Source organism: Polistes canadensis, unplaced genomic scaffold (assembly GCF_001313835.1).
Source record: "Polistes canadensis isolate GaletaPanama2010 unplaced genomic scaffold, ASM131383v1 scaffold_339, whole genome shotgun sequence".
In the NCBI taxonomy this organism is placed as follows: domain Eukaryota; kingdom Metazoa; phylum Arthropoda; class Insecta; order Hymenoptera; family Vespidae; genus Polistes; species Polistes canadensis.
The window spans coordinates 23374-36331 of NW_014569886.1; the positions used below are offsets into that span (position 1 = coordinate 23374).

The window sequence follows — 12958 nt, forward strand, 5'->3', positions numbered from 1 at the left end:
GTAATATATTTGTTTGAATGTTGAAATAAAAATAGATGAAAGGCACTCAATAGCTAGCTAGTAATCTCCTAAGTGTTGCTATATTCGTACATTCACATAGTGGAAAATACTTTGTAAAATATTTGTAAAATGCGGTAGTTAAAAAGATATTGCTTTTTTGTTTCTTTTTTTTGTGTGTTGACAGTGTGTCGCATTTAGAAATACTTTTTTTTTTTGTCTTTTCTTTAGGTGTTTTCACTACAAGTTCATTATTTATTTATTTTAATTTATTTTTTTTTTCTTTTCTTCTCTAACATTCACAATAAATAGAATTGATTATTAATAGAAATTTCTACAAGTTTATAATCATTACGGGACAGGAGTGTATTGTAATATGTAAAAACATTGTATTACAATTTTGAGACGTCCTTTTTATATCTATAAATCTTCGACCCTGATTCTTAAATGAATGTAGATTATTTTACGATAATTAATGAAAATCATATTATATTATACTATATTATATTATATTACTTTCGCAATCTGATCTCAATCAGTGTATCACACCAAAAAAATGTGTTATCGTTAGAAAATCGTTGAACACATCAACATGCACCTACAACACTGATAGGGATTATTTATTCTTTTCATCGCTTTGAAAGCTTTTGTTACATAGATTACTTACACGTTTAACTGCTTTACGTTATTAATATTATTATTATTATTATTATTATTATTACTGTTATTATTATTATTATTATTATTATTATTATTATTATTTTTATTATCATTATCATTATTATTTTTATTATATTATTATTATAATTATTATTTATTTATATATACCATTATTATAATAATAATAATAATTATTATTATTATTATTTACAATTGCGTAAGTAATAATAGCAATAATACTTGCGATCGTTATCAATAATTACTTTTACAATTTCAAATCTGTTTATTTCACAATTCATTATTAAACAAGTTCTTTTTTTTTCCTTTTTTTCTTTTTTTAAATTTGATGATAATGACGTATTTACGTATGCTGCACTTGGTGTAAGAATGTAATGATTATCTACAATATAAATGGATCGTTCATCACACATACATACACACACACACACACGCACAACATTCTTTCCTCATATTATAAATATCATATATGAAAGAAAAAAAGACCCCAAGTTAGATATTAGGGCAAATAAATACTGTACACACATTTCGATAAAGGGATCTTTTTTTTTTTGTTTTATTTAAATTTCTCCGAGAACGTCCAAGCGATCACGATGATTGGATCCTGCCCAATCCAATAAATTTAATATATCGACGTGTTGTTTTTCATCTTTTTTCTTTTCAGTATTAGGGTATTTATCATCTCATTTGTCAATTTTTTAGTGCGCTTCGCAATATAAACTGTCGTCGTTAAAAAAAAAAAAAAATACAAATCTTTTTAAATAATATATTATATATTTTTCTTAAGGATAATTTGAAATAAAGGATAAGCCGAGATTTTCCTAAATGATTTAAAAAATTAATTATTCTTTTTTGGGAAATTTTGTAGAATTATATTTAGGCTTTGTTGTTTTACAATTGATTAACAAAAATTAGCCTTAATGGGGTCTCAAGGAAGAATAATTAATCTTTAAAATCAACGAGAAACTTAGGACCAACACTGTAACTTCCGATCGCATTAATACAAATTTTACTTCAAGGTAGTTACTTTAAATGTCGGAATTGAAGGAATATTATTTATATAATACGTATGTATATAACAATGTGATAATATAAAATAGTGCTCGTATGTTTATACAATTGTGAAGTGCCATGTATATTCCGATTATAATATTATATTACAGAGAAACATAAATCGCGTGATTGATACGATAAAACATAAACAATTGATATAAATCAAATTAATGAGAAAGAAATATAAAGATAATATCTTTATATTATAATTTGTATGTTTTAATTTGAAAAATATATATTTGAGAAAATTATATTTTCGTTCAAATGGTCGTATTTCAGTAAGTATTTATGACAGTTCAATATTTGCACAAAGCGTACTAAAATAAAATTGAACATAGTTCGTTTGCGTATCTTAAATACTATTGGAAGGATACATTATACTTCCGTAGTACGACTATAAGGAGTGGAATCTTCTGATTGTGATAACTTTCGTTCGCGTTTAGCAAAGAGGCCGCCTAAAAAAGATGGATGCTGAGTGAGGCCTTTGCTAACACCAGGAATCGTAGTACCCGAGTGTACAGGATGAACTTGTTGTCCGGGATGTTTGATTCCCTGGCTCATAGAACTGGCAGAAGTGGATTGAAAAGAAATTGACATACCGCTATCTAACGAGCCTACGCTCCCACGACGTTGCGGTTTCTCACCAGCGACTGAAAATAATATATATAAATAATTCATTTATAGATTATATCAAAATTAAAAGAAGAGAATCTCTCTATTCTTTGGATGTATAGAATCTCATGTTCCTTTTTATATGCTTACATTGTTCGTGTATATCAAGTAACGAGTTACTTAATGCAGATCGTTTCAATTGTGAATCCATGTCAACGGTTTCTGATCTTTCGGAACATGGTCCTGGACAAGGACACACTTCAACGTCAGCTACACCAGAATCTCTGTTCTCTGCGCCACCTCTCGCACCTCTACTACTCTTTTGTCGTTCTAATTCCGTTTCGATCCTCAATGTTTCCATTTCATCCATTTCGCTGATAGACTCACGAAGATCTTCCACAAATTTACATCTATCGTGTTCGTTCCTTGCATTGAATGTGACTAAGATTTTACTATCAACTCGTTGAGATAATCTTATTCCGTATGGATAGTCTACAAGAGTAATAATATCGTGCGATTATATTCAAAGTTATTGGTAAATTATTCAATATTTACTTTTGAAAAGATTTTGATAAATAAATTTATATACTTACGAGGAACCTCGAATAACGTTACGATTATACCGCAAAGCGGGAAACTTTGTCTGAAGGTGTAAGTGACGCTGTTCTTTTTCTTGCTCAAAATTTTCGTAACTACGAGTAAATCGTTAAAAAGGAAAACCTCTCTCTGATGAACCCCGGGTCTTTCTTTTTTGTAAATATCCGGTATCTCGTATAGTCTACAGTAACAGACCAATCTTCTATGCGGTAGGGCCATATTTGGTTTCTTCCCAACTATCGTAGCTTGGACTTTCATAACTTGGGATACGTGATCCGATCCTGGTTTAAATTCGTTGTCCTTGACTCTCTCGTAAATGCCAACGAGTATGTCTTTATCAATGTCACCACAATCATCAATACCCCTGAGATTCTTAACGAAATCATCAAGTCTCATTCTACGTTCCGGTTTAAGATTTGGCGTATGTAAATCTGTATTTAGCATGATTATAGCAAAGGCTAAAACAAATACTGTATCCGCCGATCGTAATCTCGATACAACATCGGGATTGCATTGGCAGTAACGTTGACTGAAAACTTCCATTAATCGTTCGATCTTCTGTGCCTCTCCTGGCATTCTAAAGTACGCTTGGAATTTTCGCAATGCAACGTCTACTTGCATACCCGATAAATCTAATTCCTGAGAGAAGCATCTAAAAGTGATAAGAGAAGAATCGTTGTAAGCAAATAAATTATATGTTTTTATTTATGTTAATATTATTTTCAAAGAAAAAATGACACTTACTCTAATACCGCCATGTTAAAGGTATTTTGTAAATTCCCAAGGTATTCCCCGATCATTTGTTTAGATAATCCCTTTCTACTAATGAGAAACCTCGCTACTCCTTGTGGACTGTTCTCGAGAAATCCTCGTCTTATCAAATAGCTTATTCCTCTTTCGGGCTTTTTATTGAAAAGATTTAATCCAACCCTATATTGACGTTTCCTCACAGTCTCGGATACTTTGTAACTTGTTTGTGGTAACGAATCGGCATGGTCCATTAAAGGTAATTGATAACTTGAACTAGCATGCGAATGACTCAGATCTTTAACGCTATTTATTATCGTCCCAGTGTCCGTGGTATGACTTGCACAATCTTGATGTTCAGGTGAACTCGACTAATCGTAAAAGTTAAAGGATAAAATTCGTTAGATGTGGATTTAATAAGCTCGAAAATATAGATAAGAGAGGAACAGTTCTCTCTGTGATGTATCTGTATATTATATGTGTACGTATCAAAAAATATATATCTGTGTGCTAATGAACAAAGCGAAAATGTTCTTACGATTCCTTTGTGTTTCCATACCGGTGACCCTCTCTGAGCGTCACCCTCGGAACTCTCACAGTTGGTGGAGTCGCTACCGGAACTTTGGACTGAGCTCAGGCTACCGTTTTCTACGCTTTTGCTCAGACCATTGTGACGCGGTTCCATTGATCTCGACGTGATGGAAGACGTTCTTTTTGGAACTTCCGGTGGAACTTTCTTACCGGAACCCCTGGATCTACCGGCAGAGCTAAGTTGGCTCGAGTTGTTCCAGTTCTGCGTTATCGGGGTCTGAAGATTGTGTGGCCCAGACGGAGAAGTGCATGGTGTTCGAAGTAAATCTCTAGGGGGTGTATCTTGTCTAAGACCACACAAGGTATCCTAAAAACGAGTAAACAACAACAACGCTATAGACTCGAACTACTGGTATCAAACCGAATCGATTCGAAATGTGGGATTATGTGTATAAATTCTTTGGAATCTGTAATAGGGGTAAATATGATATCTTAGCACGGGGAGGATGATCGATTTACGTGTGTAGGAAAGGATTTCATAACTAGTCTTTACGCGCCTACTTTTATTATACCGATACTTTTAACGGAATTTCGAAGCAATGGAGACGGTATCGTAATATCAATTCGTAAGTAAACCGATAGCCCGGCAAGCTCCGCCGAGGGTGACGTTTCTACTACCTACCGTTATATTAGCAGAACTACTTTTATTACTACTGCTATTATTACTACTACTGCTACTATACTACTACTACTACTACTACTACTACTACTACTACTACTACTACTACTACTACTACTACTACTACTACTACTATTACTACTACTGATACTAATATCGATTTTCAGTCACCTGTGGATTGTAGTAATGGATACTGGAGCCACTCTCTTGAGAGCTCGATTCCCAGCAAGGGCTAGGTGGTAAAGGCTGATGTCTGTTGCACGGACTAGGTGCTAACGATGGTGTATGTCTACCACTTTGATGCAAACTATGATTTCCGTGTTGATGTCCACTACCTATTTGAATCTCACACCTTCCACTTTGACTTCTGGGTATCGGTGATTGTGAATTATCGACGTGTCTCCTCTCCCTAAGCGACATACTCCTGATAGGCATCGGCCTATTTGCTGTTTGTGTTTGTTGTATATATATCTGACTATGATAGGCCATCCTTTCGTGATCATTCGCATTAATTGGACGATCAATTGGTTCTTGTAGTTTTCTACTCAATCTTTTCTCAGCTTTTGCCATTGCCGTTATTGCGGCAAACTTTTTCAACAACGTGTACCTTCTAAACGCACGTTGAATCGTCAATGCTGCATTCCTTGCCTTAACACCTCCATACTTTCGTTCCAACATCTCGATTTGTTTGTCAAGAAGATCCTGAGAGAGTTCATACCTGTCGAACGATATATAAAGTCGAGTACTTAAAAGAAGAAGAAGAAGAAGAAGCAGAAGAAGTAGAAGAGGAAGAGGAAGAAGAACAAGAAGTAGAAGAAGAAGAATCTTTTTCACTTTTCTTTTATTTCGACCTTAAGTACTCCGACATTTTCTCTGCTAATTGGGTCGACCTTTTAACAAGCGTTTCGCGGACTTATCTCTCTCTCTCTCTCTCTCTCTCTCTTTCTCTTTCTCTTTCTCTTTGCTTTTTTCTCTTCACCCGCATAATTCAACGTTCTTTCATAAAAACGTGATCGAACCTTGGCGAGTAAGCAAGTACATCCATAAAAGTAAGTCAAGACCGTAATCGATTGAATCGATTCGTGTATCGTATAATAATAATAAAAAAAAAAACAGGAAAGAAAGAGAGAGAGAAAGAGAGAGAGAGAGAGAGAGACAGAAACCTCGTAGAAAATTTTGGGTCAGGAAGAAATCTCGTATTGTGCTCGCGGACTTTTAAATATTGCACGTGTTCTCCTTGTCCTCGTTAGATAAAGAAGAAAGATATAAAAGGAAAGATAATAATATGAGAAGAAAGAAAGAGGAAAGAGATAAAAACCAAAAAAAAATTCGTAGAAAAACTTACGCAGTTTGAAGTCTGCATCTCTTCAAGACATCACCGTTTCTTACGGTCCCTTTTTTAAGATGATTTTGTTGGTAAGCCATTTGGGGTTGTCCACCGTATCCCTGTACCATAGTACCATAACTTTGTGGTTGAGAATAGGTGGTATGCGGATAACCTGTGTGTACATTGGGCGATGAGTATGCACCATGTGCATAATTTTGACCCTGCATGTAAGATTGTCCAGTGACGTAGGATGTTGAGAGACTGGTCTGACTTCCTGATGAATAAACACCGTGCACATTTCCACCATGCATTTGATTAACGTTCGAACTATGCGATGGACGTTCCATCTTTTGTGGAAAACTGTAACAGAAAATAACATTATGTTATATTAGGTGGAATTGAAATATTTTGTTATATATGCGTATGCGTATGCGCATGTGTGCATACTGATCATTTAAATTTTTTTTATTTTTAGTGTATGTTATTTTCATTTACTATATAAATATCAAAGAATACATTATATAGTATAATATTATATTCTTAATATAAATTTGTTTTCTATTATATATATTTATTATTTTTTTTTTTATAAATAATAATGATAAAATGAAATACATGTAACTCATTTTAATTGGTCACTTATAACTTAAAACCCACATATGAAATACTGATCAACCAACGCACTTTATCCGCATTCGATGATTTGCAAGCAATAAATAGAGAAGACTATAAATACGCATTTAAATATATTGAAATAAAAAGATCATTTGTATAAGATCTATTTTAATTTTATGTTATTAAAAAGAAAATATGTGTATATAGAGATATATGTTCCAGACAGGGCGTGGGAACGGAATAATCAAACTCAAGGTTAACGTTATTATACCTATTTCCCGTTTTTTATCATCTCATTTAAACAACGATAGTTACGTGCCTCTCTTTTTTAATATCCGCTTCGCGTGATTACCAAATGCAATTTTCTCGGGGCTTTCGTTCATCATTGCAAGAGAGAAAGAGAGAGAGAGAGAGAGAGAGAGAGAAAATAGAGAAAGACGGAAGTACCCTATTGTTTCGACACACGATGGTCATTAATCGATTTCAAATGAAAAAGTGTCTTTGGTAGATAAAGTTTCAAGTGTTTCAGCATATATACACACATGCTGATATCACAAGTTTTCTTTTTTTAATATATATATATATAATTTTTTTTCTTTCTAGATGTGACGTAAAATATCGAATCATTTTATTTATACTAAAAGATTAGATAAGCGTGCCGATGATTATGAAAGTCGTATAAGTCATTTCAGATATTAAAAGCCACACAGGTATTATATTTTGTTTTACACTTTATGAATACAATTATAAAAATTGTATTAGACAGAAAGAATTATTTTACGATAATAAATATATTTACTTTTTATTTTTCTGCTTGTTATATTAAATGAAAAATAATTTTGTTTAAAGTTTCAAGTAATTTTATCCAATATTAAAAATACTTAAAAATAAGAAACAAAAACAAAGTATTATATATTGTAATAAATAAATGTATATGTATGCCGGGAATAACAAATATCCTACCATCCCATAAATAAATTTAAATTTGTTGATTAACATATTAAATATTAAATATAATACGTTTCGATGTGTGGCCTCTATGAATTATTAAGTTTTTAATTTTGAGTACAAAACAAAGCTTGCTCATCACTAACTTAGACCAATTTTATAATCACCGGATTCAACCATAGTCTTTTCGTTCTCTCATCTCTCTCTCTCTCTCTCTCTCTCTCTCTCTCTCTCTCTCTCTCTCTCTCTCTCTCTCTTTATGTATTTTCCATAATCAATACAATACAGTTTTCATAATCACAAAGAGAGAGAGAGAGAGAGAGAGAGAGTGGAGCTGAGCCGCCAGGTGTGCGAAATTATTCACAGGGTGTCTGATACATTTAGTAATAGAAGGGACCAAATCAAGCGTGAATTTCAAGCGAAATTTTACGAAAGAGGGGCAAATTTTTTTATCGAAAAATATAAAAGAGAAAGAGATAGAGACAGAGAAATTGCCAAAAAGGAATAAAAATGATGTTTAACCTATTTACTCGATTTTAACGATGTCAGGTTGTATAATTAGAAGAAAGAAGATAATGAAACGTTAGTAGCAACTACTGAACGATTTTCCCACCTAGTAATTCTATCCTTTAAACATTTTATACAATCACCATTCTCACTGAGCTAGTAATTAACCTTTTCTCTTCGTAATAACTTAAATTTGTAACGTTTATCTAGTCGAACGTTTCTATTTGTCTAGATATATATATATATATATATTTTTTATTTTAAATATAAAAAGATTAAATTAAAGTCATACACATAATAATATATAGTATTATATACTTATTTTATTATATTATACTTAAAGAGTAATATATTTGAGGAAAGTAGTATGCAGTACGAAACGAAATCGTCGTTAGTTCGAATTAAAAATACACCCTTCGTTTTCTATACTCTAAGAAAAAAGTATAAGAACGTTTTCTTTTTCCTTTACTAAGCCATTTCTGGTTTGAAAAACGTACCCCAAGAATAAGGACGAGTTACATTGGCAAGTAAAATCCTGGGTGGTTTTATGGGTCTCCTTTAAATAAAGACCACTCTTCGTTCTTCTAGTATAATGTATCATCATCGTCATCATGTCGTTGCAATAATTTCCATTCATCGTTGAAAGTCGTTGACGATGATTAAACTGATCCGATTTGTTCAAATAATTTTCCTCTAATTTCGTCATTTTTCGCGAATCACAATTTCCGATCGAATTCGTTCGAATTTCACGTAAACGCGATCTTATCATAGCTCGTTTCTCACGCATTATTATTTATTTCTTTTATTACTCTTTCTCTCGGCAATTATTCAATTTTAATTTATTTTATTCGATTTATCGTGTCACGTATTTTCAATACTTTTTTTTTTATGCAAACGTTTATACCAATATTATAAATTTTAGACGAGTTACAAATATATTTTTTAATGAAACATTACAGATTTTCTTTTATTATATATACACGTATGAAAAAAATCAATAAGTATTGTTATTAAATTCAATTTTGTTTCTCTCATCCAAGAAACGAATTAATAACCAATAATTTTCGATGCTTGATATATTTTTTTCATAAAAATAGAAAAAAATAAGAAGCAAATACGCAAGCAAAAAGGACAAAATAAATGTCCACTACACAGTAACTATGTTATGAAAATCAATAATAAAAATCTTCCAACGTTTGACGATAATATCGATACACTCATCAAACGATTACGATCACGTAAAACGATTCACAACAAATCACAATGCAAAGGATATTTCAAAGGAAAAATAGATTTAGGGGGAAAGAAAAACACTATTAACTAAAAATTAACTTTTCAAAATAGAAACACAAATTTTGTTCTTCCGATGTAAGACCCAATGCAAAAAAAAAAAAAAAAAGAAAAAGAAATGGGGAGAAAAAAAAACGCTGAAATTGATAGAAGAAAAATAATTGAGGACTCCTCACAGATAAAAATCTCTTTTAAAAAGATGAGATAGAGATACTTGAAGAGTGTCTTGCGAGTTCGAGAGCAAAAGATCGACTGAACTGAAGTTAAAGGAAAGAAAAGCTGGTGCTGCTGTTGCGTTGTTCTTCAAGGAGAACGACAGCTGCCACATGAAAGGAAGGAAGGAAAGAAGGATCCTACCTTCCTTTCCACGAGAAAGGACGTTAGACAGACTTCATGGTAAAAGGGGGTGAGTGGACAGGGGGACGGGGCAGGGGGGGGGACAAGGGCCACGCGTTCGACTCTTCTCTTCTTCCTTATCTGCTTTTTTTTTCTTTTTGTTTATTTCAAATCGTGCAATGCATCATCATCTTGTTTTTTCGTGCCGAAATTTTGTTCCACATTTTATTTGTTAATAAGAAAAACAACTGTTCGTTTCAATTTACGTATCGTTCCCCTTCCCCCCTTCCCCCCTTGTTCTTCTCCTTTTACTTAGTCAGCAGGTATATAGGAAGATACGGAAAGGATATGAGCATGTGTTAAAACGACGACCATGACACTCGAACCTTTATTACACGAGTCTCTCTTTAGAGATCGTAGTTGGTTTTACGTAATCAACTTCTTCTTCTTCGTCGTCGTCGTCCACGATTAAATAAACTTACGTAAGATATAATTCTTTAGAAGAGTTTCTTAGAATCGTATTTTATCTTACAAAAATTGTATAGAAATATTTCAGTTATTTTTTTTTTTGTCAATAGGATAATTCAATAGGGCGAGCGCTAAAAGTTTTGTGGGGTAGGGGGGGGGGACTTACTTATTTTACGATATTAATTATTCTATTTTTTGTGGACTTTTTAAGTTAATAAATTGGCTCGTAGGGTTTAACGAGTTAGTGTGTCTTCCAGTTTTATCATTTGGAAAAAGATGTTTCGTGAAAGTGTAATTGATTTGTCAAATAATTTCAATATTTTTCATTTGTAGAGAAACTTTTGTGCACGTACAATTGAGTTATTTAAATAATAGATAAAACACGGAATGAAATTACATTGCGTTTTTGAATAGATTACGTGTCACCGCTTAAAAGAAACTAAAAATAAATAAAATTGAGGAAGAATAAGAAGATAACGATGACGTTGATAATGATGATGATGATGATGATGAAGAAAAACGAAGCTTATAATAAAGTTTATATAGTTTAGCAAGAGATATTCTTGTAATTTGATAATCTGAACAAAATTTGTGAACCTCTCTCTCTCTCTCTCCACCTTCAAGTATATTTATTTATTTTTTATTATAACAAGAAACGAATATTATTTGTGTTGTGTTTTTGAAAAGTTTACATCACCACTGTTCGTAAAAAAAAAAAAATAATAAATTGGGGAAGATGTAGAAGAAGAAGAAGAAAAAGAAGATGATGAGGAAGAAGAACGAAGGGGTGGCATTGAAGCCTCCCAAGAGGAGAAACATCTGCTTGTCGGGTGTTCACGAACAGACTCGTGCTTTGCACTGGGCGCGTGCTCCTAACTCGATACACACATGTAAATAAATATGTATATGTGAAAAATATATATATATATATATATATATATATATATATATATATATATATATATATATATATATATATATATATATGTGTATAGAAAACGTTAGGTCTGCTGCAGCGTGTGCTTCCGAGTAGCACCTGGCTTCGTGTTTTTTCCCTCTTCGAAGATATACTTTGGTCACTCGACCGAAAGCACCGCTTCTTCTTCTTCTTTTTCTTCTTTTTTTTTTATTCGTATTTCCCGTGTGAGAGTAGATTCATGGATGAGAATACATTATTTACTTTATTCGTTTTCTAACTAACGTTAATAATTTCAAGCGAAGATCTTTCATTTTTATTTTGCGTTATATATATGTATGCGTGATATAATTAATTTCGTATATGTTTGTAGGAAAATTATTTAACGTGGAAATTACGATCTTTGTTTTTTTATGATTAGCGTTAGTTGTAATAAAAGTATAAAAATACTTTTTAACGTGGAAATAATGATGTATAATAATTGTTAAATAATTCATACGAACGATCAAATTGAATTATTTCATACGAAGAATTCGTTCATTTGAAGATTTTTTTCCGATGAAAACTTAATTCCAAATGTTCAGATTAAAAAGTTTGTATTTTGTAATTTGACTTGTTTTTCTTGTTTTTTCTGCTCACTAACGATGATCGTTCTTTCGACGCCTTTAATTAAAAACACTTGCAAAATGTGATTGGCACTTTCTCTATTTCCGATATAACCATTGCGAGAATTTTCTCTTAAAGCCCCTTCAGCGTTTGCTAATTAACGAAGGATTTTTATTACTGTCAAAGAGCGTCCCCAACGCGTTGGCAATTTTTTTTCTCTTTCTATAGTTCGGCCAATTAAAAGCAGTTTCTGCGACGGAAGGGTATTCCAAGTTGTACGTTTTATTTTTTTTCCCATTGTACGAGATAGAGAAAATCGCGGAATAATTTTCACCTCAAAATTCACCTATTTTTCAATGAATCTTTTTCAATCACAACGTTTTCATTTCACTGCGAAAAAGATAAATTGTTAATAATTGATTCTTTTATTTACAAAATTAATTCTATGAAACAAATTATTAGATAAAAAGTAATCATTTAAATTGTTTGCGATTAATCTTAATTAAAAGAAAAATAAAGATTCTAAAAATGAAAACAAATAATCCTTTTTACGATAACAAATCATTTATTCAAATATTTAATCTATCGATAGAATAATTTCTAATCAAAATTGCAACTTACTTTTGCCACTATTTAAACACAAAATAGTATAAATATCAGATTAAAAAGTAATGATAAGAAATATCTATCACAAAATGAAAAGTTTCAATATATTTGATATTATAGAAAATAAACAATCGATTATAATGAAGAGGAAATAGGGATGAATAACCTTCGAAATACGTCGAAGTGATATTAAATACGCCAGGGTCGAGACGTGGTGTCTTTTCAAGTGTACCCCGATGACTACTCTTTGTGGTCCACAATTAATCCTCGCTGAAGGATCTTATACCCTATTGTCTTTCGAGAGACGAGCATCGTTTGACTTGGAGACGTTCTCTCTCTCTCTCTCTTCTTGGAAACAATGAAGAAGAAACCAAGTGAAACAGAGAGAGAGAGAGAGAGAGAGAGAGAGAGAGAGAGAGAGAGAGAGAGAGAGAGAGAGAGAGAG

The 12958-nt window shown here is 32.2% G+C and overlaps 1 protein-coding gene across 5 annotated transcripts in view; it reads right to left on the minus strand.

Annotated features, from left to right (window-relative positions):
* Positions 1-989: 989 nt before the first annotated feature.
* LOC106791756 (IQ motif and SEC7 domain-containing protein 1) overlaps positions 990-12958 on the minus strand; it is a 73534-nt gene continuing 61565 nt past the window's right edge. For 4 of the 5 annotated variants that reach the window (XM_014757646.1, XM_014757649.1, XM_014757648.1 and 1 more), the window contains 7 exons: positions 6240-6581; positions 5066-5612; positions 4223-4582; positions 3682-4055; positions 2934-3589; positions 2491-2832; positions 990-2378 (listed from right to left, as the gene is read on the minus strand). In XM_014757646.1, the coding sequence (XP_014613132.1) occupies positions 2104-2378; positions 2491-2832; positions 2934-3589; positions 3682-4055; positions 4223-4582; positions 5066-5612; positions 6240-6581 (2896 nt within the window). In that variant the 3' untranslated portion in view covers positions 990-2103. The remainder of the gene's footprint in view (positions 2379-2490; positions 2833-2933; positions 3590-3681; positions 4056-4222; positions 4583-5065; positions 5613-6239; positions 6582-12958) is intronic. The other variant, XM_014757651.1, reaches the window with a different exon arrangement.